The 24,530-nt window shown below is 33.7% G+C and overlaps 1 protein-coding gene across 14 annotated transcripts in view; it reads right to left on the bottom strand.

Annotated features, from left to right (window-relative positions):
* Window positions 1-24,530, bottom strand: part of EHBP1 (EH domain binding protein 1) — a 370,181-nt gene that overhangs the window by 212,121 nt on the left and 133,530 nt on the right. For all 14 annotated transcript variants that reach the window (XM_071221562.1, XM_045189390.2, XM_053924179.1 and 11 more), the window contains exon 6: window positions 2,298-2,479. In XM_071221562.1, the coding sequence (XP_071077663.1) occupies window positions 2,298-2,479 (182 nt within the window). The remainder of the gene's footprint in view (window positions 1-2,297; window positions 2,480-24,530) is intronic.

The following is a 24,530-nucleotide window of genomic DNA, read 5'->3' as shown; positions in this document are numbered from 1 at the left end:
AAAACAAAAACAAGAGCAAACTAGGCAAACAACTAGAACAGAAACAGAACCACAGAAATGGAGATCACATGGAGGGTTGTCAATAGGGGAGTGGGATGGGGAGAGGAGGGGAAAGGTACAGAGAATAAGTAGCATAGATGATAGGTGGAAAATAGACAGGGGGAGGGTAAGAATAGTGTAGGAAATGTAGAAGCCAAAGAACTTATAAATATGACCCATGGACATGAACTATAGGGGGGGAATGTGGGAGGGAGGGGGTGGGCAGGATGGAGTGGAGTGAGGGGGGGAATGGGACAACTGTAATAGCATAATCAATAAATATATTTTTTAAAAAAAGAATTAAAAGATAGAAAATAACCTACATTGATTATAAATTAAATACCACATAGTAGGTAAAATGTAAAAATATTTTTATATAAAGTATTTAAAAGATAAATCACATTAAAATATGAACAGAAATAAAAATAAATATATATCAAATAATTTATTTTTCTTGATCTCACTTTTACCTTAAATTTCAAACTACAGTGAATGAAACATATTTCTAACACGTTATATACAAACTAAATTTCAATTATGCATACTTCCTCAAAACTCAGAAAGCCAAATTAAAACAGTTTCTCATGTTCTTAGCACAATACAATAAAAAAACATTTCTTTTGTAAAATAATACTTATTGATATTCATTCTTCAAATATAATATGACTTTGAACGCTACCCGGGTTTTTAAAACTGCAATTTATCTCATATAAGCTTAGAGTTAAAATCATTTCCCCTTTTAAAATAAGGTAGTAAAAATCTGCATGAACAAAAAAAGTTGTGTTACATTATATGAATGCCTTACAAATTGTTCACCTATCAATGAGGGATAATTTCAAGATATAATATTATTCTTAAAATGCAAACTTAATTTTACCTCTTTAATTTCCTCATAATTTAACCCTGAACGTTTTCCTTTGGGAAAAGTAAGGAGACAAGGGAGGAGGAGGTAGAGAGGGAATTTAGAGCCTTTGAATCCTTCACTCAAACTGAGACACTTGGTTTGACAGAATTTCCTCTCACTCATATTCCTGTGAATGATGCTGATTCACTCACTGCTTTATTCCAGTGCAAAAGGGTCCACCTTCAAAGGATCTTCTCTGATTTTGTTTTCTCTCTTCTTCCGCTGTCTCCTTACCTTTCATTTTGGCTTGGACTTCAGGGTAAGGTCTTTTATTTTTAATTTCTCAATATTTAAGTCTACAATTTAAGGTCCTGAGATGAAAGACTAACTGCTTCCATTCTGTACTGTCTCTCTGCCACAATCACTTAGAAGCAAACTTTCCAAAGAAGAGGCTTACCGTTATCTACCAAGTCATTTGCTGCCCTACAGATGAGTGCCAAACATCTCACTTTGACTGACGCACAGAATTCAGTCTAATCAGTCAAGTAGAAATGACCAATTTTAGTAACCACATTTCACTAGGTCAAATACATTCAGAATTGTGATTTGGATCGTGTTGAAATGGTTATAGCTGCTTTCTTCCCCTCACCTTTTAATTGTAGGCATAGAATTTGCATTTCTCCTTTCCCTGAATCTTCCACTCCAAATAGGTACTAACCCTTCCACTACACACAAAACAGGTTCTTACCTGTGATTTGACTATATACAAAACCAGTGTGAATGATACTGCCTTTTTCATCTCTTCTAGCTATGTTCACCTCATTTTATCCAGTTATAATGTTAGTCTTTTTAGAGACTAGAACTGGGTACAGAAATTACCTTTGTGAATGCCTATTCTGTGCTTTAGAAGTGATTTTTGAAAAGGATAGTGATTATAACATAGTTCATCTAACTCTACCTTGTTATACAATTTTGGGGAGGCCGAGCCAAAGAATATGAATTGGTAAAAGTTCTTTTAATTCTTTCATCACTCTTATCCTGACTTTTCATTTTGGGTTCCTCTCACATCTCGGCTTAATCAAACAGTCCCACAAATTGAACTGTCTGTATTTCAGAGTACAGCCACTTACAGTGAAGACACTAAAATATAAAACAAACATGTATGATGGTCTATAATATTGAATTTATAGTTTGAGACTTGCTGTAATCACTTTTATATTACTGTTCATTCTCAAGACTCGACAGAGGCTATAAATAACAGAGTTCATCTCATTTAGCCTCTGAAACAAAGAATGGGAAAAATGTTTGGTATGTGGTGGGATGTTCTCAATGTTGCCAATCTACTGAGTCAGAAACTATTTATCTACAGTGTTTTAAACACTCTGAAGCAGCTTTCATAACAAAGGAAACTTACGTGGCTTTTCCTTCCCGGAGGAAAATGCAAGATAATGAAAACTGAAGAGTGGCAGATACAACTTTTTTAGATAATGGCTTGAATTTTAACTTGACATCAGTCTGAGTTGGCATAGGGCTTGCATACTGTTTCATGTTGATGCTGCTAGTAGCAAGAGCTTTCCTTCGACCAGAAAGGGATTCCTGAAAAATAAAAAAATAATTATGTAATTTGGAGTTATTTATTTTATAGCTAAATATTTTAAAACAGAAATTTTTCTTGGTTTTTTTCTTCCAATGTGTGGTTGCTTCTCACATGCCCCCAAATGGGGACCTGGCCCGCAACCCACGCATGTGCCCTGACAGGAATCAAACCAGTCAGGTTCACAGGCTGGCACTCAATCCACTAAGCCACAGCAGCCAGAGCTAAAATACAATTTTAATAATATGATTAAATAACAATTAATACTTCCTTCTTCAATGAATTCCTATAATACAATAATGAAATAAAATTGTGATGAGGTTATGTAACAACTTTTATATACTTAAGGCAGATTATAAAATTGGAGAGAGCTGGCCCATGAAGAAAGAGGGGAACACTTGAACTCTCAATAACTCAGGAACAGAAAAGTAAAGAATGCAAAAAGTAGCACAGAAAGTCTTCAGGGTTCCTATAAAAAGCACAGGTCTAGATATCAGAGTTCTCAATAACTCTTTTCCTTCCTTTATTTATATTTAATGTAACCTATTTATATTATAATCTAAAGACGATACTAAGTTACATTAAACCTTTTTGAACAGCTATACTTTTTAATAAAACACCTAGCCTCGGTGGCATTCTGCCTCGTCCTGTCTACAAAATCTGAATTCTATCTCATACTTTGAGCCTTATTTCTTCCCAGGGCCTTTTCTAATCACTCCAGTCTATAGTCATCTCTCTTTCGTAAGATCACATATACCAAGGAAGAAGAGTTGGTTTCTCCCATCCTATGCCAGCAGCAGACACTGCTAAGCAACCCCAGCAGATTTCAAAATTCTCCTCTGCATAGATACTGCCAATTCATCAGAATTGGAACACAAAATGAAACCTATTTGCTACTGAAGGTATTGAACAGTCCATTAATAAACTATCATGTTTCAAAATTATCCTTTACAGAATAATAGCCTAGGAGAACAATAATAACAGGATAGCAAAATAATGGTTGGGTATTAAGTATGAAGAAGATATGGTGTTAATTCTGGAGAAATGTTACAATGAATAAGACGTAACAATCCCTGACTACGTGTTCTAATGCCAAGGGGAAATTTTAGAAGTAGGACAATTTGTAAATAACATACATCAGAGGTCGTATACCATCATTAATGTAAACCAGAGGCCATATACTAGGCATCCCTTAGAGTTTACTGGTCTGAAAGTTTTGACCTAAAATAATGCCTAATTTACCAATTACATGACTGTAAGTCAGTAAACTTGAGTCTCCCTATAAAATAAGGAGACTAAGCAAATCCATTCAAGCTCTACAATGGTTTTCTATAAAATTACTCAGTTTTCCAAACAAGGCAGGAAAAACTACCACTAACATTTGAATTATCTAATAAACCTTTATTTTTCCTATGATTGACAAACTTGTCTAAAATTAAGACATACTAATTTAATCAACACATTGAAACAGCCTTTTTTAAAAAAATGACATTTCTGCCAGCAGAACAAGTAAAAATGTAATGTAGCATGCCTAAAGAATACCTTGTTTTAAAATGTGGTTTATCTGTCAGATTATACACAGCAATATTATACAGAACTATTAGTGCATGTAGATACCTTATGAATGAATTTCAAAAATGCATCAAGCACTTGAGGAGAAGGATTTAAGCTTGCTCAGGAGAAATACTTAAGAATATGCAAATACCCTGTACTGAATCAAGTTGAACAGATGTGACTACCTCAAACAATACAAGTGTTCTTTCCCTGGTCGCTACTGTCAATCAAAGAATCAGATTAAAGTCCAAGGTTCTGACAATGTGCAAAATGAGAAAGTACAATCAGGGAGTATCAATTTATTACACTGATATGAACAATAATCTCTTATTGTACTTTTAGAATAGCTAACAACTTCTACATATAGGACTTAAAGTTTCTGCTTTGAAAGCAGAAACGAAGTGACACACGTTATTTTCAGATTTTGTTAAACATCTATTTCAGAAAGTATGGCATTGATCCCTTAATAGTAATTATCTAATTTTATAACCAAATAATCAAACTATAAAAATTAAGATAACTTGGAAATACACATAATTTTGAGAGCCCAAGCCCAGTTTAAGGATGATTCCTGCAAAATCTAGAGTTTTGATGATTAACATTCTGTTGATTTCATTTTTTAGATAAAAATTATGTACAAAAAGGTTTTCTGCTTAACTCTGGGAATTTTTAAGTATTTGGTAAACTGGTACCTCTGGGAAAAAAGGAAGTAAAGTTACTAAGTTCTAAACACCATTAGCTATACTACTTAACTAAAAGCTGTAACTTTGCTCAGCAACAATGAAAACAGCCATTCATAAAGTATGGGCAGATACGTACAACACCTATTCCTGACATTAACACAGGGTCTCACCAAAGTCTGCGTCCTTGGGAAAAGGGGTCTCAAAGGTGTTTCTATTAACTCTTCACCTAGCTCAGACATTGTTGTCCACCTGAAATTAGCTATCTCATAGAAAGTACACATAAAAAGAATGGTAATGAGGAAAACATGAGGATCTTTCACAGCTGTAACCCCAATTCCATGAGTCTTCACTTTTTATAACCATTGAGTCTAAATCTTTACCCACTCAGGATTGGTATCATTACTATCAACAGTTCTACAAAAAGGAATTAATTAACTGATTGCATTGCTATATGAGCATATGTTTTGCATCTTACAGTCGTCTTTAAAGGAGTAAGAGTCAGCCAGGCTGAAAAAGTTTAGAGAGAATTACTGCTGGTGGTGCCAGAGGTCTAATACTATTTCATTTTGCATGTATTTAGACAAGAGAGAAATAAGATAAAAATAGTAAGAAGAATTCAGAGAAAGGAAGTTAGATGACAAGAGTAAATAAGAAGTGTTACAAGTATGTGTAAAACTACGTTTCTGCCTCTGGTCCCATGTTTATACATTTGTTTGTTTGTATGTGACCTGGGCAGTATTTTGGGAATTACTTTAAAATCCCTGAAGCAGTTTTCTTAAACTTTAGACTTTATTAAAAAACAAAAATAATTGTTAGATTGCTCTTAACTTCAAGGGGAGAAGGGTTTTCAGGAACTACTATAAAGGACACATGGACAAAACCAAGAGGGAGGGTGGAGGTGGGAGAGGGAGGTGGGCTTATCTGGGGTGTGGTGGGGGGAGGGGAGAAAATGTAGACAACTGTAATTGAACAGCAATAAAAAAAAAGAAAGAAAAAAAAAGATTTCACATTCTATACAGTTTGAAAAAAAATCTTTCTCCCAGTAAAAGCTGAATAAACAAAGATGAGATATAAGTGATTGAACTGAAGATAAAAGGTATTTACAATCACAGATGTTTAATATGCATAAAATAGCTGATTACTAATAAAGAATGTTTAGGTTAAGTGTAAAAAAAATAAAAATAAGAAACAAAAATAAAACTAGGAGAACTTGTTAAAAATTTAGCTCCCAGAGATCCTAAATTACTAAAACTAGAGATGGGCCCTGCATTTCTAAAAATACTAAGTACTGCCCCTCCCTACTACCATCCCACCCACCCCCGTCACATACGCACACAAAACACTACCACCAGGTGATTCTGATCTAGTTAATTTAAAATCACACTTGCAGAAATACTTCCCCCAAAGGAAGTTCTTATATAACATTATTTTACTTAAGAAATCTTTCTCTCATTTGAAAATAACTATTCTCATTGTTATAAAAAAAGAATGAACCTACATATTTCCATTTCTTTGAAATCCAGCCTATCGTATGTGGCACCAGCACTTAACCACTGATTTATCTTTGGCATATTTTTTCATGTATCTGAACCTCAGTTTCACGCTCCCAGATTGGCAAATATTTTTAAATGTTGGATGAAATCAAGTGTTAATAAGAACAATACAAACTTTTTTACACTGCAAGAAAGAATTTCAATTGATTCAGCCACTTTGGAGGTTTTTTTTGACATTACCTTGTAAATTTGAACACATGCATACCTTAGCAATTCCTATCCTAGAATTATGTCCGAAAGAAATTCTTGGAATAACATACAAAAATACCTAAGACAGCATTTAGCATATAGTAGGTGTTTAGCAAATAATATTAATATTAATATTTATGGGTCATTTAAACTAGTTTATTACACTAAAATTACAAATAGTATATCTAGAATCACCAATCTCGAAATGAAGAAAATAAATGCAGAAATTAATGCAGGATGTTTACTTTAGTAATGTCTTTACTACATTACTATACTAGACAGTAATATAGCAATGTAGTTATTAAAATGTATGCATGGACCGCCCCCCCCCCGTACATTCTTGCTAGACCTAAAATAAATTCTCCACTCCAATATACTCTCACAGTTGTTCAGGTGGTTATGATACAAGCAATAGGTGAATGTTTCCTCTGTACAACAGAAAAGGGAGAAAATTTTATAATAAAAAGGAATTAACTGATTATAAGATAAATAAATACATTCTCATGAGACTCAGGACTTGTTTATAAAATTTTTCAACATTGTAGATTTTACAAAAAAAAATGCATGTAGCCAACCTCACCAATCTCCCCCCCAAAACTAACAAAATGATATATAACATAATGGTAGCTAAAATTATATAGTTATATAGGTGGTAATGGTTGTAACAGTTATAACCTATTATACAGGTTATAATAGTTATACCAATTATATAGTTATAATTATATAGGTTATATAGATTATTATGTAGTTATATAGGTTATTCTTGTGTTCATATTATAAGAAGTTGGAAGGGATATTGCTTGTCCAAATTACTCAAGTTAGGGTTTTCCTACAGAATAATAGTTCATTGTATGATGTTTCATTTATTATGGACCCCAAGATAAGTAAAATTAATATAATGCCTCTCCCCATTAAAATACTTGAATGACATTGTATACCTCTTAATATGTCACAAAATACACCACATGGTAGAAATTTAACGCATTCTCTCACGTAAGAGGATTGGAGGACTATGGGGGGGATAAACCTACTTAGATTTTATGATTGTCAGAGCTTTATTTCATAGAATTTTCTTTAAAAATCCGTCATGTAATAATGCTTAAATTATCAGGTCTTTTACAAGACACTGGAAATTAAACCAATGGAATTAATTTTTGGAATTTTTTTTTAATTGTGAAATATACATACATATATAAGAACTATTTAATGAATAATAATATGAATACCCTCTACCCACCATCTAGCTGAAGAAACAGAACACTACCAGGATCTTCAAATCCCCATGTTGCGTTCCTAACTGCATCCCTCCCGTCCCCTCCTCCACAGGTGACTGGCACCTTGAATCTTGGGTTATTCTTCCCTGCCATTTTGAAAATAGAGTACTATCTATGTATGCACCCCCAAAGAATATGTTGTTGATGAATGGACAAACAATATGTGGAATATCCATACAATGAAATATCAATCAGCCTTAAAAGTAATGAAATTTTGACACATGCTACATTATGGATGAACCTTGAGGACATCACACTAAGTGAAACAAACCGACATAAAAGGACATATATTGCATGATTCCACTTATATGAGGAATAGGCAAATTTATAGAGACAGAAAGAATAAAGGTTACCAGATACTGCAAGAAGGGGAGATGGACAGTTATTGTTTAAAGAATAGAGAGTTTCTGTTAGGAGTGATGAAAAAGTTCGAGGACCAGTTAGTGAGGATGGTTATACAACAATGTGAATATACTTAATGCTACTGAACTGTACACTGAAAATCTTTTAAATGGCAAATCTTATGGTATGTATATTTTACCACAATAAAAAGTAAAAAAAGAACATATTGTCTAATTTTGTATGTTTTTTAATTTCATAAAATAAAATAACAGTTTCGTGACTTGTTTCTTATGTTCAATATCAAGTTCTTGATATTCATCTATGCTGATGTGTACAGGCGTAATTCATTAAATGTCACTGCTTCTAGTATCACCTTATATGAATGTTCTACAATTTACCCATCAATTTTAATGTTGATAGACATGTGAGTTGCTTGCAGGTTCATTTATTTATTTGGAATTAACAAAGCTTCCATGAATATTCTTCTGTCTATATCTCAATGCACATGTACAATAATTTAGAACATATTTCTAGAATGGAAATTGCTAGTCATAGGATATGGACATATTCAACTTTACCAGAAAAGTGTCAAATTATTTTCCAAAGGGACTGTACTTAATTTATATTATCTATTTCCATTGCTCCATATTTACCAACACTTGGTATATTCTCTTTCATTTTTGCCAATCTGAGATTATTAAATGTTACCTCATTGCACCTTAATTGCATTTCCCTTATTAATTGCATTGATTATCCTGTCATAGTTTATTGGCCATGTGTTTCCTCTTCTATGTAATCTTTACTTTTTCTCCTATGCTGTTTATCTTTTAATTCTTGATAATCACATATGCATCCATTTTCATTTTCTATGGGATCTTCTGAATGAGCCCAACTTCTCAATTTTAATATGCACTGTCTTTCTTTATGGTCTATGCTTTTGCATTTTGTTTGAGAAAAATCTTTCCAACCCTGAGGTCATATGGCCATTCTCCCACACTGCCTTCATACCTTTGCTTTTCATATTTCAGTGTCATTGGAACCTGGAATTAATTTTCGTGTAAGTTTTCACATAGCGATCCAATTTCATTTTAAAAAATAATGTTTAAATAATTGACACAGCACTACTTATTATATAATCTATATATGAAGTATTGGATTGGCCAAAAAGTCCATTAGTTTTTTCTGTAAAATAAGACATTTTTCATTTTCACCAATAACTTTATTGATTTGGATATTTTGAGTATGTCGGCTATCTCCCATGTGGCATAACACTGATTGTTCTCAATGTCTTGATTTGATCTCTGTCAACTTCAACTGGTCTACCCAACTGTGGAGCAACAACCAGCAAGAAATCTCCAGCACGAACTTTACAAACCACTTTTGGCAGTTTCAATCAGTCACACACTTTCTCCATACACTGCACAAATCTTTTTTTGCATTTCCGTTGCATTTTTACCTTTTTTGAAATAATAAAGCATAATATGCTGAAAATGTTTCATATTTTCTTCCATCTTCAATATTAAAATGGCTACACAAAAATTCACGAATTTCGATACTTTTTTTTCTAACGCATGCTGATATGACAGCTGTCACAATACAATCTAAGAAAATTGTTTCGAATGAAGTTCAAGAAAACTAAGCACTACTAGAGAGAGCCATCTTAGGGGAAAAAAACCAAATGAACTTTTTGGCCAACCCAATGAAGCCTTTCTTTCCTCTATTTGCAAAACCCTACCAAAACTCAGGGTTGCATATACAGGTCTGTTTCTGACCCCTATAATTTGGTACCACAGGACAACTGTTCCAACAAGACAGTATCTCCTCAACTACCAAAGCTTTATCTTAGTTTTGATGGCTGCTAGGGCAAACTCCTCCCCTTATTTTCGTATTTCAGGAATGTCCTCGGTTACCCGTGGCCTGTTATTCTTCCCAAATGGTTTCAAGTTCTAAAAAAAATTCAGGTGGGATTCTGTATGGAATAGTATTACACGCAGAGATCCATTTGGGTATACTGACATCTTCACAATACTGAATCTCCTTATTGGACAGTTCCCTATTTAAAAGTTTAATGTCTGTCAACGTTTTATCATTTTTCCCCAGACAGGTGTTACATACGATATATTTTGCTAGGTTTATCCCTAGGAACTTTATTTTTGTTGTTGATATAAATAATATTATTTTTAATTATATTTTTGAATTGTTTCTGGAATACAGAAAGGCAATTGAATTTGTAAACAGATTTTAATATAAGAAACCTAATAGTCTTATATTAATAAAAATATAATGTAATAATATATTTTAATAATATATATTTCCTTTGAGTGTTTCTATATAATCAATCATATCATCTAGAAAATTAGCTGTTTCAGTTTTCCAGTCTTTAACTTTTCATTCCTTTTTTGTTAGTGCACTGGATAGGACCTTCAGGATGATTCTAACTAGGTGCCGTGAGAAGACCATCGTTGTACAATTCTTGACCTTTAAAGGAGAATGCTTCAGGAGTGACATGAATGCTTCAGGAGTGATCATGGTGGAGTGAGAAGACTCCACTGTTTCTCCCCCTAAACCTGTAAGTCAGACAACTATTATAACTCAACAAAGGATCCCCTGATCAAAAGGAATGCTTCTGACTTTTTACCCTTAAGTATCATGTTTACTGTAGGTTTATTTTCTTAATTGTAAATTATTACTCTTTATAAAATTAAGGAAGTTCCTTTCTATTATTACTTTGCTTTGAAGTAATCATTTGATTTCTAATTTTATTTATACAAATAAGTGCTGAATTTTATCAAATGCTTTCTTTATGTATCTTTTGGGATAATTTAAGTTTTTTAAACCTTCGTTGTGTTACTGTGGCAAATTAATAGATTTTCTAAAATTAAAGCAACTCCACATTCCTATGGAACATCAAAAAACATCCAAAGTTATCTGAGACTTTTACTTTGGGGGAAAGGTTTTAATTACTTATATAATTTATTTATGATTATAGAAATATTCAGGTATATAATGTTCCCCTAATTCAGTTTAGATAAGTATTTTCCTATTTTCCTCTCTCAGGATTTATATATTTCATCCAAGATTTCAAATTTAAAACGTGAAACAGAGTAACATAAAACTATTTAAATTTTTTATTATTTTAATTTCTACAGAATCTATAGTTTTATACATTTCTTCACTCTCAATACTATATGTGTCTCTTCTCTTTTGTTCCTAAATCTTGCTATGAACTGTCCATTTCAATAGGCTTTCCAAATCAGTAATTCTTGGCGTTTTTGATCCTTTCTAGTGAATGTGCTTTCCATTTCAGTAGTTTCTGCTCATCTTTATCATTTCCTTCCTTCTACTTTGCTTGTTATCTTCTTTTCTAAGTCCTAAATTTTGAGCATTTCTTCATTCTCGATATAAACATTTAAGACTAATATTTCTCTAAGTACTGCTTTAACTATATCTCCTCTGTTTTATTATAAATTATTTTTGTTATTCTGTAGTTAAATATTTTCTAATTTTTCATTATAACTTCTTTGACTCACAGGATGTTTAGAAACATTTTTTCATCTATATGGAGTTTTCCTACTTATCTTTATGTAATTGATTACTATTTAGTTGATCGGTGGTCACTAAATGTGGTCTGTATAACGACAATCTTTCAAAATGTTTTGAGATAAGCTGTAGAGCCTAACTCAATTAATTTTCTTAAATGTTCGATGGGTCCATTAAAAGTATATATACTGCTATCCACTTTAAAACAGAATTATTTCAGAGAAAAATCATCTATAGCACCAAATCACCATATTTCCTATATACAATAATAAGGACAAGCAGTGTAGTAAAATTTCAAATGTGGGGTCATGGAACATTTCTAAAGCACACAAATCAAGGAATAAATAAGTAAAAGAATTGAGAAGCTTCTCACAGACTTCTTCACAGGCTCCTCTTTCTCCTTCTGACATAATCTCCTTCTATTTTAGAACTCTCTCTTGTAAGTAGCATATAGTCATAAACAATTTTAATTCCCAGTCAATAATCTGTCTTTCAGCTGGACAGTTGTGACCAACAGTTCTCCGATGTTTTTATCTCAAGACCCTTTTACATGTTTTAATTGAGAACTACAAAGAGCTTTTGTTTTGTGGGTTATATCTATCAATATTTGCCCTATTAAAATTATATATAACTTATATTTAGTTCATGAAAACATAACTAACAAGTGCATGCTAACATTTTTATGATGAATAAATATACCTTTTCTTTTTATTTGAGATGTTACTTTTCTAGAGCAGTTTTAGATTTACGACAAGATTGAGAAAGAGGTAGAGATTTCTCATATACCCCCTGCCCCAACACACACACAGTCTCCTCCATTACTAGCATCGCTCACCAGAATGGTACATTATTTACCAAGATGAACCTAGGCTGACACATCATAATCACCTGAAGTTCACCATAGTTTACCTTAAGGGTCACTCATGGTGTTGTACATTCACTGGTTTAAACAAATATATAATAACATATATCCATCATTATAGTATCACACAGAGTATTTCACTGCCCTAAAAATCTCCTGTGCTTCACCTACTCGTATCCTCCACTCCCACCCCTGGCAACCAGTGATCTTTTTATTGCCTCCATATTTCTTCTTTTTCCAGAACATCATATAGCTGGAATCATACAGTATGTGTAGCTTTTTCGGATCGGTTTCTTTCACTTAGTAACATGCATTTAAGGTCCCTCCACGTGTTTTCATGGCTTAATAGGTCATTTCATTTTAGCACTAAGTAATATTCCATTGTTGGATATACCACAGTTACCCATTTTCCTACTACAGTATATCTTGGTTGCTTCCACATTTGGGCAAGTATGAATAAAGCTGCTATAAACATCCCTGTGCAGGTTTTTGTATGGACAAGGGGTTTCATTTCATTTGGGTAAACACAGAAGAGTATGATAACTGAATCATATAGTAAGAGTTTGTTTATTTTCGTAAGAAACAGCAAAATTATCTACCAAAGTGGCTGTACCTGTTTGCATTCCCAACAGCAACTTATCAGAATGCCTGTTGCTCCACATTTTCACCAACACTGGATGTTGTCAAGTTGCAAATTTTGACCATTCTAATAGGTGTGTAGTGGAACTTCACTGTTGTTTTAATTTGCATATCCCTGATGATGTATGATGTGGAGCCTATTTTTTTTGGTATGTGTGTTGGGGGGGGGGTTGTATTTTTAAAGAGAGGAGAAGGAAGGGAGAAAGAAAGGGAAAGAAACACAGATTGGTTGATCTTTGTACATACCCTGACTGGGGACCAAATCCACAACCCAGGCATGTGCCCTGACTGGGAACTGAAGTGGCAACTTTTCAGTTTGCAGAACACCACCCAACCAACTGAGCCACACTGGCAGGGCTGGAGCGTCTGCTGATATGCCTAATTGGCATCTTGGGTAAGGTGTCTCTGAAGGTTTTTGTCCCATATTTTTAAATTGGGTTGATTTCTTACAGTTGAGTTTGAAGAGTTCTTTGTGTATTTGGAAATTATTAGTTATAAATTTTGCAAATTTCTTCTTTAAGTCTGTAGCTTGCCTTCTCTTCTCTTAACATTGTCTTCTGCAAAGCAGAAGTTTTTAATTTTAGTGAAGTCCGCCTTATCCATTATTTCTTTTATGGATCTTTCCTTTGGTGTTGTATCTGAAAAGACATCACCACACCCAAGGTCACCTAGGTTTTCTTTTGTGTTACCTTCTAGGAGTTTTACAGTTTAGCATTTTAAATTTAGATCTACGATCCATTCTGAGTTAATTTTTGTGAAGGGTATAAGGTATATATTTAATTTTCTTTGCAAGCAGATGTCCAGTTGTTCCATACCATTTGTTGAAGAGACAACCTTTGACCCATTGTATTGCCTTTGCTCCTTTGTCAATGATAAGTTGACTATATTTATGGGGTCTACATCTGGACTCTATTCAATTCCATTGATCTCTTTGTCTGCTCTTTCACCAATACCACACTATCTTGATCACTGCAGTTTTATAGCAAATTGTGAAATCAGGAGGTATAAATACTCCAGCTTCATTCTTCTTCGGTACTGTGTTGGCTATTTGGGGTCTTCACCTCTCCTTTAGAATCAATTTGTCAATAGGCATAAAATAACTTGCTGGGATTTTGATTGGGATTGTACTGAATCTATAGGTTAAGTTGGGATGAACTGACATGTTGACAATATTGAGTCTTCTGATCCATGAACATGCAATATAGCTCCATTTATTTAGTTCTTTGATTTTGTTATCAGAATTGTGTAGTATTCCTGACACAGATCTTGTGCATGTTTTGTTAGATTTATACCTACATGTTTCATTTTGGGGTGTGCTAATGTACATCAAATTGTGGTTTTATTTCAAATTCCACTTGTTCATTATTGTTATATAGGAAAGCAATGTACTCTTTTGTATATTAACCTACTAGTAGCCTGCAACTTTGCTATAATTACTTAATAGTTTCAGATGCTTTCTTGTGAATTCTTTTGGATTTTCTACATAGATGATCATGTAGTCTGCTTTGAAAGGCAGTTTTATATCTTCCATCTCAATATGTATATTTTTTATTTCCTTATCTTATTGCACCAGCAAGGGCTTCCAACACAACACTGAAAAGGAGTAGTGAGAATGAACATCTTTGTTTTGTGTCTGGTCTTAGTAAGAAAGCTTTGAGTTCCTCACCATTAGGTATGTATGATGTTAGCTATGGTGATTTTGTAAATGTTCTTTATCAAGTTGAGGAAGTTTCCCTCTATTCTTAGTTTTTATCATTAATTGGTGGTGGATTTTGTCAAATGATTTACCTGCATCCATTAGTATAATCATGTGATTTATTTTTAGTCTGTTGATGTGATAAATTACATTAATTGATTTTCAAATACTGAACCAGCCATGCACCCCTTGGATAAATCCCATTTGGTTGTAGGCTATAATTCTTTTTATACTTTTTATATTCATTTTGCTAATATTTTGTTGGAAAGTTTTATATCTACATATGTGAGAGATTTTAGTCTGTTATTTTCTTGTAATGCCTTTGTTTGGTTTTGATATAGGTTAATGCTGGCTTCAAAGAATGCCATAGAAAGTATTCCCTCTGCTTCTATCCTCTGAAAGAAGTTCTAGAGAATTGTTATAATTTCCTCCATAAATATTTGGTAAAATTTATCTGTGAACCTATTTGGAACTTTGCTTTCCGTAATTCTTTATGTAAAACACTAATGAAAAGAAAGTCACTGTTTTGCATTTTTACAAATCTCTTGATAGTGTCTTTATGTCTCTAAAATCTCTTTAATGTCTTTCTGGTTTAACAGACATCTGGAATGTCATATCCACACTCATATTCAATCTGTGTGATATGTTGTTTTAGTTAAAGTATATGAAGGAAATCTAGCCTCATAAAAATATGAGGTTGGAAAAGACAGTAGTATTTTAATAACCTTTCAGATAATTTTGGATCTTCTTTGGTACTACACCAAAATTCCACAAATGGTAGTTTTTTAAAGGTTAAGAGTAATGTGGAATCTGAAATCATATTAACGAACTTTTCAAATCCTGTTAAACTCCATTGCTCTATCGTGCATGTTGAATGAATTTTTTACTAATGTATGCTTTTGTAACATCGTATGCTTTGTTTATTTGGAAAATATTGATTCTTTGAACAATGCAGATGTTCTATATTGAAACATTCCATTATCCAATACCAAAATAACCAATTTTGCTTATATCACTACCTATTCCATCAGAAAACTTTTAAAAACTGGTTAACTATCAAGCTTAAGGTGGTGAGTACAAGTTTTTCAAAATTCTAATTTTTACTTGCAAGTTCTAATTTTATCGTTATCCAACAAATAATTCAGTTGCTTACCTTTAAGTAGCAGGCTCAGTGTGTTCAATTTCAAGAAAACATTTGCCAAATAAAGATCCAAGTGTGAATAACCTGTTTTTCTATTACTCATTTTTTCAGGTAAAAATGGTGTTCCCAGTTGACTTTGTCACTGCTGACAAGTTTGATGAGAATGAGGAGACTGGCCAAGCCACTGTGGCCTCTGGCATAACTGCTGGCTGGATGGGCTTGGACTGTGGGCCTGAGAGCAGCAAGAAGTATGAGGCTGTCATTAGGGTCAAGCAGATTGTGTGGAACGGACCAGTGGGCGTATTTGAATGGGAAGCTTTTGCCCCAGGGACCAAAGCCCTCATGGACGACGTGGTCAAAGCCACTTCCAGGGGCTGCATCACCATCATAGGTGGTGGAGACACTGCCACTTGCTGTACCAAATCGAACAGAGAGGACAAAGTCAGCCATGTCAGCACCGGGATGGTGCCAGTTTGGAGCTCCTGGAAGGTAAAGTCCTTCTTGGGGTCGACGCTCTCAGCAATGTCTAGTACTTTTCCCGCCTTTTGGTTCCTGTGTGCATCCTCTAACTCCGCTTAGTGTTTTCCACATCTTGGTATTAGCTACAGTCTTTCCCCCTGGCAAGATTCAGCTAGTGGCCAAGAGATGCAGCCCAGGAACACGTAACACAGCTGCACAGCAGCAGCACATCAGCTCACTGCACCCTGGATCTGATTACATTCTTCAGGATCCCATTTGCATTTCCTAGTGACTAAACCATTGTGCATTCTAGAGCGCATATATTTATATTTTGCCTGTTAACCTGTTAGCTTAATTCTCTTCTTGGAGTAGCTTATTCTGATTAGCGTTGTCATTGTTTTGCTACTCGGCATGAAAACAAGATAAAATTCCAGTTGTAAGGAGGGAAGGAGAGGAACTTGGAGATCTATTAAATAAATAATAAAAGTATTCATTGAAACCAGAATTAAAAAAAAAAAAAAGAAAGAAACCCTCAGTGGGAAAGCTATGATGAATGCTTATGTTCTAAACTGCTTTCAATATTTTAGAAAACTTCTTTGGATTCTTTTCTGTGTCATTTCAGGAGTGCATTCATAAAGACCATTTGGTCATATTTCACTCAAGCTTTCTGCTGTTTTCCAATAGCAGAGTTATTCATGCTATCTAGTCTGGCATATTGGCAGAAGCAGAATTCTTCCATTTGAATTTCACACAGAACTGATCATTTTGATAAAGAAATAGCCACCAAAACAAAGTTCACTTGTCTCACACTGACCTAACCTTTTCAACTTAGTAATTCTTACTGACTTATCAGGATTATATGAGAATTTATTTTATTGGACGTGTGAATATGTGATCATCAATGCAACCATATAATTCTCTTGTTTTGTCTGTTTAGATATTACCTCTCAGCATCACCATTAGCAGGTAGTGAGTATGTGATGATAAATCAATGCTTGCAGCACATACTGGTCTAGAGTCCCACAGTTTAAAGCCTGATTCTCTTTATTCTTGCCTATTGGAATTCTGTGCAACGAAATCAAAGCACTAAGAAATAAAGTGATAGGCAGACAGAATTCTGAACAGCTTTCTAAAGACATGTAACCAGATTAATGTTTAAAAGGCTTACTTATTAGATCTTACCCTCTGTCTTATGATTGTGTGAATTATTTCATAGTAAAGAGCTAACACACCCAAGTATTTGTGTGAATATCCATTTTCTCTATTGACTCAAGAACCAAAATGGTCAAATGAGATAATGTTTCTTAATCCAAACGGTGACCCCGATACAAAAACACCTTATACCATCTTTAAGAGAAAGTTATCATATTTATTTCCTGGTATTTTTCATTCAAATTCAACCTAAAAATTCCCAGTACTTTGTTACTTCTAAAAAAATAAAATAAAATTACTTGGTGTATTACAATGTCAAAGCCAAAATTTTTGTTTTATTATTCTAGAATTCTTATTGAGAGCCTATTATGTGCCTGGTATTTTCTCATTTAACTCTGTGATAACACTTTAAACTTCATTTTCAAATGGTAAAAAGTCAATCTAGAAGTTAAACTAACTTTTCCAAAACTGTAATGCTGGGCCTTTCAGCATGGCATTTCTTGGGCCATGCTGAAAAGATCTTTGCTTGATCAGCAGACCAAAATGGAATACTACAGAATTTAATTTAGAATCCATGGAGCAATTAACGGCTAAAGCAGACATGCCACAGGGAGCTCTCTCAACCACAAAGACTTAATTAGAAACCATGTCAGCTAAAATAACCAAGTTAGATGGTCGGATGGAAGAGTCTGGTAGCACAAATATAAATAGAAAGAATTAACATTAAAAATCTTTTAAAATATGTACTCAAAACATTTATTAAAAATTAATATTAATTTTAGAATAAAATCTAATTATTTCTCTAAAAGTCCAAATAAAAACCCTCAACCTTCTCAAATAAAGGGAAACTCCAGATATACATAAAAACACAAGTTAAAGTATTCAAGTCAAAGGTCTAAATGAGTGTAGGCTGTCCAATTTAAATATATATTTACAGTGAACCCCCAGTCAAGTGTACAACAAAGTTGCTAAAGGACAATTATATCAACCCCTACCCCTGTAATTCTAAAGAAAGCCACTAAAATCTCATTCACACTATTATACGTAGTTTTTAAATTATATTTTATTGTTTATGCTATTACAGTTGTCTCCACTCTTTCCTTCTTTGCCCACCTCCATCCAGCCTTCCCTCCCTCAAGCAATCCCCATGCTGGTGCCCATGTGCATTGGTCATACATACATGTTCTTTGGCTAGTTCCTTCACCTTCTTCCATCTAGTCCTATTTCTTCCCCCTTCCCTCTGACAGCTGTCAGTCTGTTTTTTAACTTGAACCAGGTACTATAATACCAGATTTTTTAATCATTTTTTGGTAGGTGTTCTAAGGAAGATAGGATCACCTGTTAGGGATCTGGTACCTGAGGATTGTGTCAGTCACGGCCAGGATTTGAATGTGCGTGCTCATAATGACTTCCAAATCTTCATAATTAGACAGATCTACTCCTGACTTTCAGATCAAAGCACTCAAGTGCCCACCACTTATCCTAACCCTTATTATAAATTCAGAGTAGCCAAACTGAACTCATCTCTATCCCTTAAGCCGTTGCTCCCCTTAGTTCTCGTCTTTGTGAATTGTACTACCATCTACCAAGCTTCCCAATCCCAGGACTCACCAAACCAGGTTGGCTCTAACTGCTAAATCTCTCCAGAATCTGGACCCCAACTTTCTGTCTCCAATGCCACTTTCTCCTAAATTCGAGCACCATCATCTGTGAACGGACCACTGTTATAGCCTGTCCCACACTGGCTGCTCTTTCTGTGGTCTCATGAACACTTAGGTTTCATCTTCCATAATTCTATGTAAGAAATAATATGTTTAAATGCTCTTTTTTTCACAAAAGAAAATTCACTAAACAAAATTAGAAATACATATAGGACAAAAAAGAATCACTCAGAACTACCCACTAGCTGAAACCACTGCTAATATTTTGACATATTTTCTCTAGTTTTTAAAAATAGCTGAGATGCTATTTGTAAAATCTTGTTTATAAACTTAACACTGTAACTTTGTAAACACAAATTTTAGAAGTTGCATATCATTCTGAACTATGGTTACAGTACAAATTTATGTAACTCCTCCCTATTAATGAACATTTAAGTCACTTCACATATCAGTTAGAACTGATGCTACAATGAACATTTTTTTTTAAGATTTTATTTTTATGTCTTTTTTGAGAGAAGAGAAAGGAGAGAGAAAGGGTGAGAGAAAGATCAATGTGTGGTTGCCTCTCATGTGCTCCCTACGGGGGACCTGGACAGCAACCCAGGCATGTGCCCTCACTGAGAATGGAACCAGCGACCCTTTGGTTCACAGGCCAGCATTCAATCCATTGAGCCACACCAGCCAAGGCTACAATGAACCTCTTTATGCCCAAGATATTTTTGGTATTTCTGACTATTTCTTAGGACAGATGCCTAGAAATGAAATTGTTGAGTATTTTAATACTTTTCAAAGAAATCATACCATGTTCTAAATTATAGTGTACTACAGTACTAGTCTCAATCACCACACTTACAACACCACTATTATATATTTTTAAATCTTTGCTAAGCTGTTAAGAGAAAACTTGTATTTCACTGATTTTATTTGCATTTCTTTGCTACCTTATGACCTTGAATATATTTCCATGTTTATTGTCCATCTGTATTTTCTCTTTTGAAAACAAGCTGTGTACTTTGTTCATTTATCTATTTGGATATCAGTCTTAAAATTTTTTTTCTAGAGCTCTTTAAATAATAAAACTATTAGCCTTTTCTTTGCTGCTTTTGCTGCTATTATATTTAATATTTTCTTGCGTTATATTCTAACCTTATGATTTAAAAACCTTCTGTTTTCCTGCCCTGGTTGGTTAGGACACTGTAATAGACAACATAAGGTTGTGGGTTTAATTCGTAGCGAGGGCAAGTACCAAGGTTTCGGGTTCTATCCCCAGTCAGGGTGCATATGGGAGGCAAATAATCGATGTTTCTCTCTCACATCCTCACATTGATGTTTCTCTTTATCTATCTATTTATCTCTCTATCATTTACCTATCTCTATCTCTCTATCTTCCTCTCTTTAATTTTTCATATTACAAGCAATAACCAGATGAAAATCCCCTTAGTTAATTCTTTAGATTCACACTTCAATATTTCACTAAGATAAATTTCTATTGGTTGAATAATTAGATCAAACGTATGCATATTTTAAAAACTTTTTATATGATTGCCATTTATATGTCCTCTTGATGTGTTATACTAATTTACACTCCCATCAACAGCTGGGCCTTAGCCAATAATGATTCTTAATATGATTTTTTAAATACATATATTAGTTTTGATATTTATGTAGACAAATCTATGTACATTTTCTTTTGTGATTTCTTCCTCACTGCTTAGAAGCTCGAAGTTCATCTTCTTTAATAATTTAATAAACACATACTTCTAATCTCTTTTAGTTTTGATTATTGTCTTCAATTAACTTCTTTTTTATGGTGATGGGTTCAATTAACTTTTTAATCCATTTGGAATTCCTTTTGTAGTGAAGTGAGCAGCTAATTGTTTCCTTCTCCCAAATAGTGCCAATATTATTCACTGTGCAATATTCTCCTTCTATAATTATTTGAGAAGTGTGGGAATCTTTATACAACTATTTCATACTTATATTTTGTCAAATTTTTTTCTCTGCTTCCAGGATAAAATTAAAACTCTTTAACATAGCACAGCTCTTTGGGGTACTGCCTCTGATTCCATATGAAGAAAAATCAACTGTTCCTCCCCCAAATATCTTGCTCTGATAATATTCTGCCAATTATATATGCTATTAATTTTTCTGTGGTGATGTCTCTTTACAGTTTTAGAGCACAAAAGATTTTCCTAAATAAGGCACAAAAACAGAAGAAACAACACTAAAAGTTACTTTTTATAGAGTACCTACTTTGTGCTGGGAATTTTTCTAAGTGCTTTACTGTAGTATCTCACTTGTTCCTTACAACAGTCCTGTGAGGTAGATGGCATTACCACACCATTTGAAAGATAAGAAATTGAGACACAAAAAGGTTAAGTAACTTGCCCAAGATTACACAGCGTAAACAGAAAGTTGAACACAGGCAATCTGGCTCTGTGATTTACACTTAACCACTATACTCTACTTCCTAAGAGACACAAATTTGTACATATAAATACTAAAGGCTTATTATGTACTGAAAGACACCATTTAATAATAATAATAACAACAACAACAATAATAAGTGACAGGTAGGGAAAAATATCTGCAAGATATAGAAAAAAACAATATATAGAATATATACAGATCTAAAAATAAATAAGAAAATGCAATCATTTCAACTGAAAATTGGCAATGAGTATCCTTAGGAAAGTCACAGAAAACATAAGTGGCCGATAAACATATAATAAGATGCTCAACTTACTAGTTATCAGAGAAATAAAAATTAAAATGATAATGAGGTATCATTTTTCCTGATCAGAATGACAAAAGTTAAAAAGTTTAGTGATATGTAGCATTGGTGAGGGTGTGGAAAAAAGGCATTGTAATCACTGTTGGTGGGGATATAAATAATTACGGTCCACTATGGGTATATTTCTTTAGCATTAAAACTATCAAAATAAAATAAATATCCCCTTAGACTGAACAATTCCACTTCTGGGAATCTATCTCAGAATCTGAGAATCTACTGTGCACATGTGCATTTATAACACCAAGTAAACTGGAAACAACCTTACCATCGTTAGCAAAACAATGGTTAAATCATTATGGTACATTCATCTGTTCTACAGAAAACCTAGTAATTATACATTACAAACTGTGAGAAAAGCAAGTCACAAAACAATATGTAAAGTATGATCCCATTTAAGAAAAAAACCAGAAACCTAACTACCTCAAAATATATGTATGTTTATTTCATAATATGTATGAAATTTCATTTAAAAATGTCTGTAAGAATTCTGTATGAGAAGTTTCTTTTTTTACTTTATATATTTGTTTAAATATTTTACAATAATCATCTGTTCACACGTAGTATCTCTTTTAACTTTAACACTTGTGTAATTTCTAAAAACTATGTGTGTATGCGGGGAGAAGAGCAACAGATATTAAGGAGACAGCAGAAAAAAAAATTAAGCTATGACAGAATTTCTCAAGCACAGAACTATTGATTTTTTTTAACCAAATAATTCTTTGGTTTTTATGCATTGTAGAATGTTTAGCAACAACCCTGACCTCTACCCACTAGATGCCAGTAGTAAACATTGACCCTTCCCCACTAAACAATGACAACAACAAAAAAGTCTCCAGACATTGCCAGCTGTTCCCTAGGGGGCAAAAATGTCCCGCCACCAAACTGAGAACCACTGAATTAAGAAATCAAATATTTTGAGAAGCCTTTCCTTGTTCCTCAACCAGGATTAGAATTCCCTGCACATGACCCCATATGATACCAATTATTAGTTTTGTTTCCTTGTCTGTCTCCACCAGACTGGAGCCTCTTCAAGGCAAGTGTCTAGTCTGGTCAATTAGTTATCTCTTAGGTTGTGTTTCTCAGTATAGATTAGGACCTCCTTCAACAGTAGCACCTGGGATATTTGTTAAAATTCAGAGTCCTGGATCTCACTTAAGATTTAACAAGCTCCCAAGATAATTCTAATGCATACTACAGTTTGAGAATTATATTGTAGTTTAGTCCAATTCCCTGCACACAGCAGGTGCTTTGTAATTGTTGAATATATGCATGGATTTTATTCTATGACACTAATGAATTATGTGGTCTCTAGTTAAGAAATATAAAACTAACTAATCTACTTGGGAAATTCAAATGCAATAAACTCTATAAAACATAAAGGGCTCTAAATGATAAAATTTAGTTTAAACAAATTATGCCACTTATTAACAGACAGGTAAACATGGTTCTAAGTATTAGTAATACATTTACTAAGAGTTGTTTGAAAAAAACTAAAAAGCCAGATCTCAAATCTCTAATGAAGAGAACATTAGTGAACTGATCATATGTATTTTTAACTAAGTTAATCAAATGTAGTTTGAAACACATTTAAAAATGTTGTAAACACATGTAAAAATTTTTAAAATACAATGAAAAATGACAAGTATTATTATATTTCCTCCATTTAAAAAACAACACTCCTGTTATAATGTCTGTAATACAACACTTCAGTGTAGATGGTGTGATAGATATGAACTCATAAGTTAAACTTCAAGTTCAGAGGCAGTCAATTGTCCTGAGAAACCACATGGAGGGGGAGCACTGTATCAGACAGATACCCTCTTAGAGGCAGTAACCACAAGCACTTCTTTTCTCCATATTGTGATCAACACTTGAGACAGTGCTAGTTAGCACAGTGGATATCAGAAATAGGATTTATGGGTAAAATGAAAAGCTTGGTGGTTAACAAGATGAAAGTTAGAGATAGGCTTTCATTATTAAAATTAAATATTGAAGACTTGTAAATTAGATAAATATTTTATAGTTATTTTCCACCCTTGAATAAATAGGACATAAAAATCCAGCCAAGCATATAGCCTTTACCTTTAACAGTTCTGTACCTAGCCATTGGTTAGGAAGCACTTCTGCTTGCCTGATGCCTGACTGGAAAGGTAAATGAATCTTGCCTTGTGAATGCTATGTATGTAGTTTTACTGAACCTTTCTTTCATGTAAGGTGATAGCTGGAATGCCTAAATGTAAAGCTCAAAGCTCCCTGCATGGACCTTACAGAACAGATTGTTATAAACTGCTTTGGTTCTGCAGGCTAATGAATGCTCATTTAAAAAATATCTATATGTGGCAGAATGTGGTCACTTTTCTATAATCTGGTAATAAGGCTGCAAACAAACAGGCTTTAAATGCTTCAATGGCCACCATTATCTACTAAAAACAGCACAACAAAAACCCAAAGATTAACAAATGATTAACTTGATTTAGGTCCCTTCACAACAACTACACCTAGAATATTTTTTTC

The sequence above is a fragment of the Desmodus rotundus genome, chromosome 5 (assembly GCF_022682495.2).
Source record: "Desmodus rotundus isolate HL8 chromosome 5, HLdesRot8A.1, whole genome shotgun sequence".
Lineage (NCBI taxonomy): Eukaryota > Metazoa > Chordata > Mammalia > Chiroptera > Phyllostomidae > Desmodus > Desmodus rotundus.
Note: the sequence above shows the minus strand (reverse complement) of the source record. Positions and strands in the feature narration are given on the sequence as shown.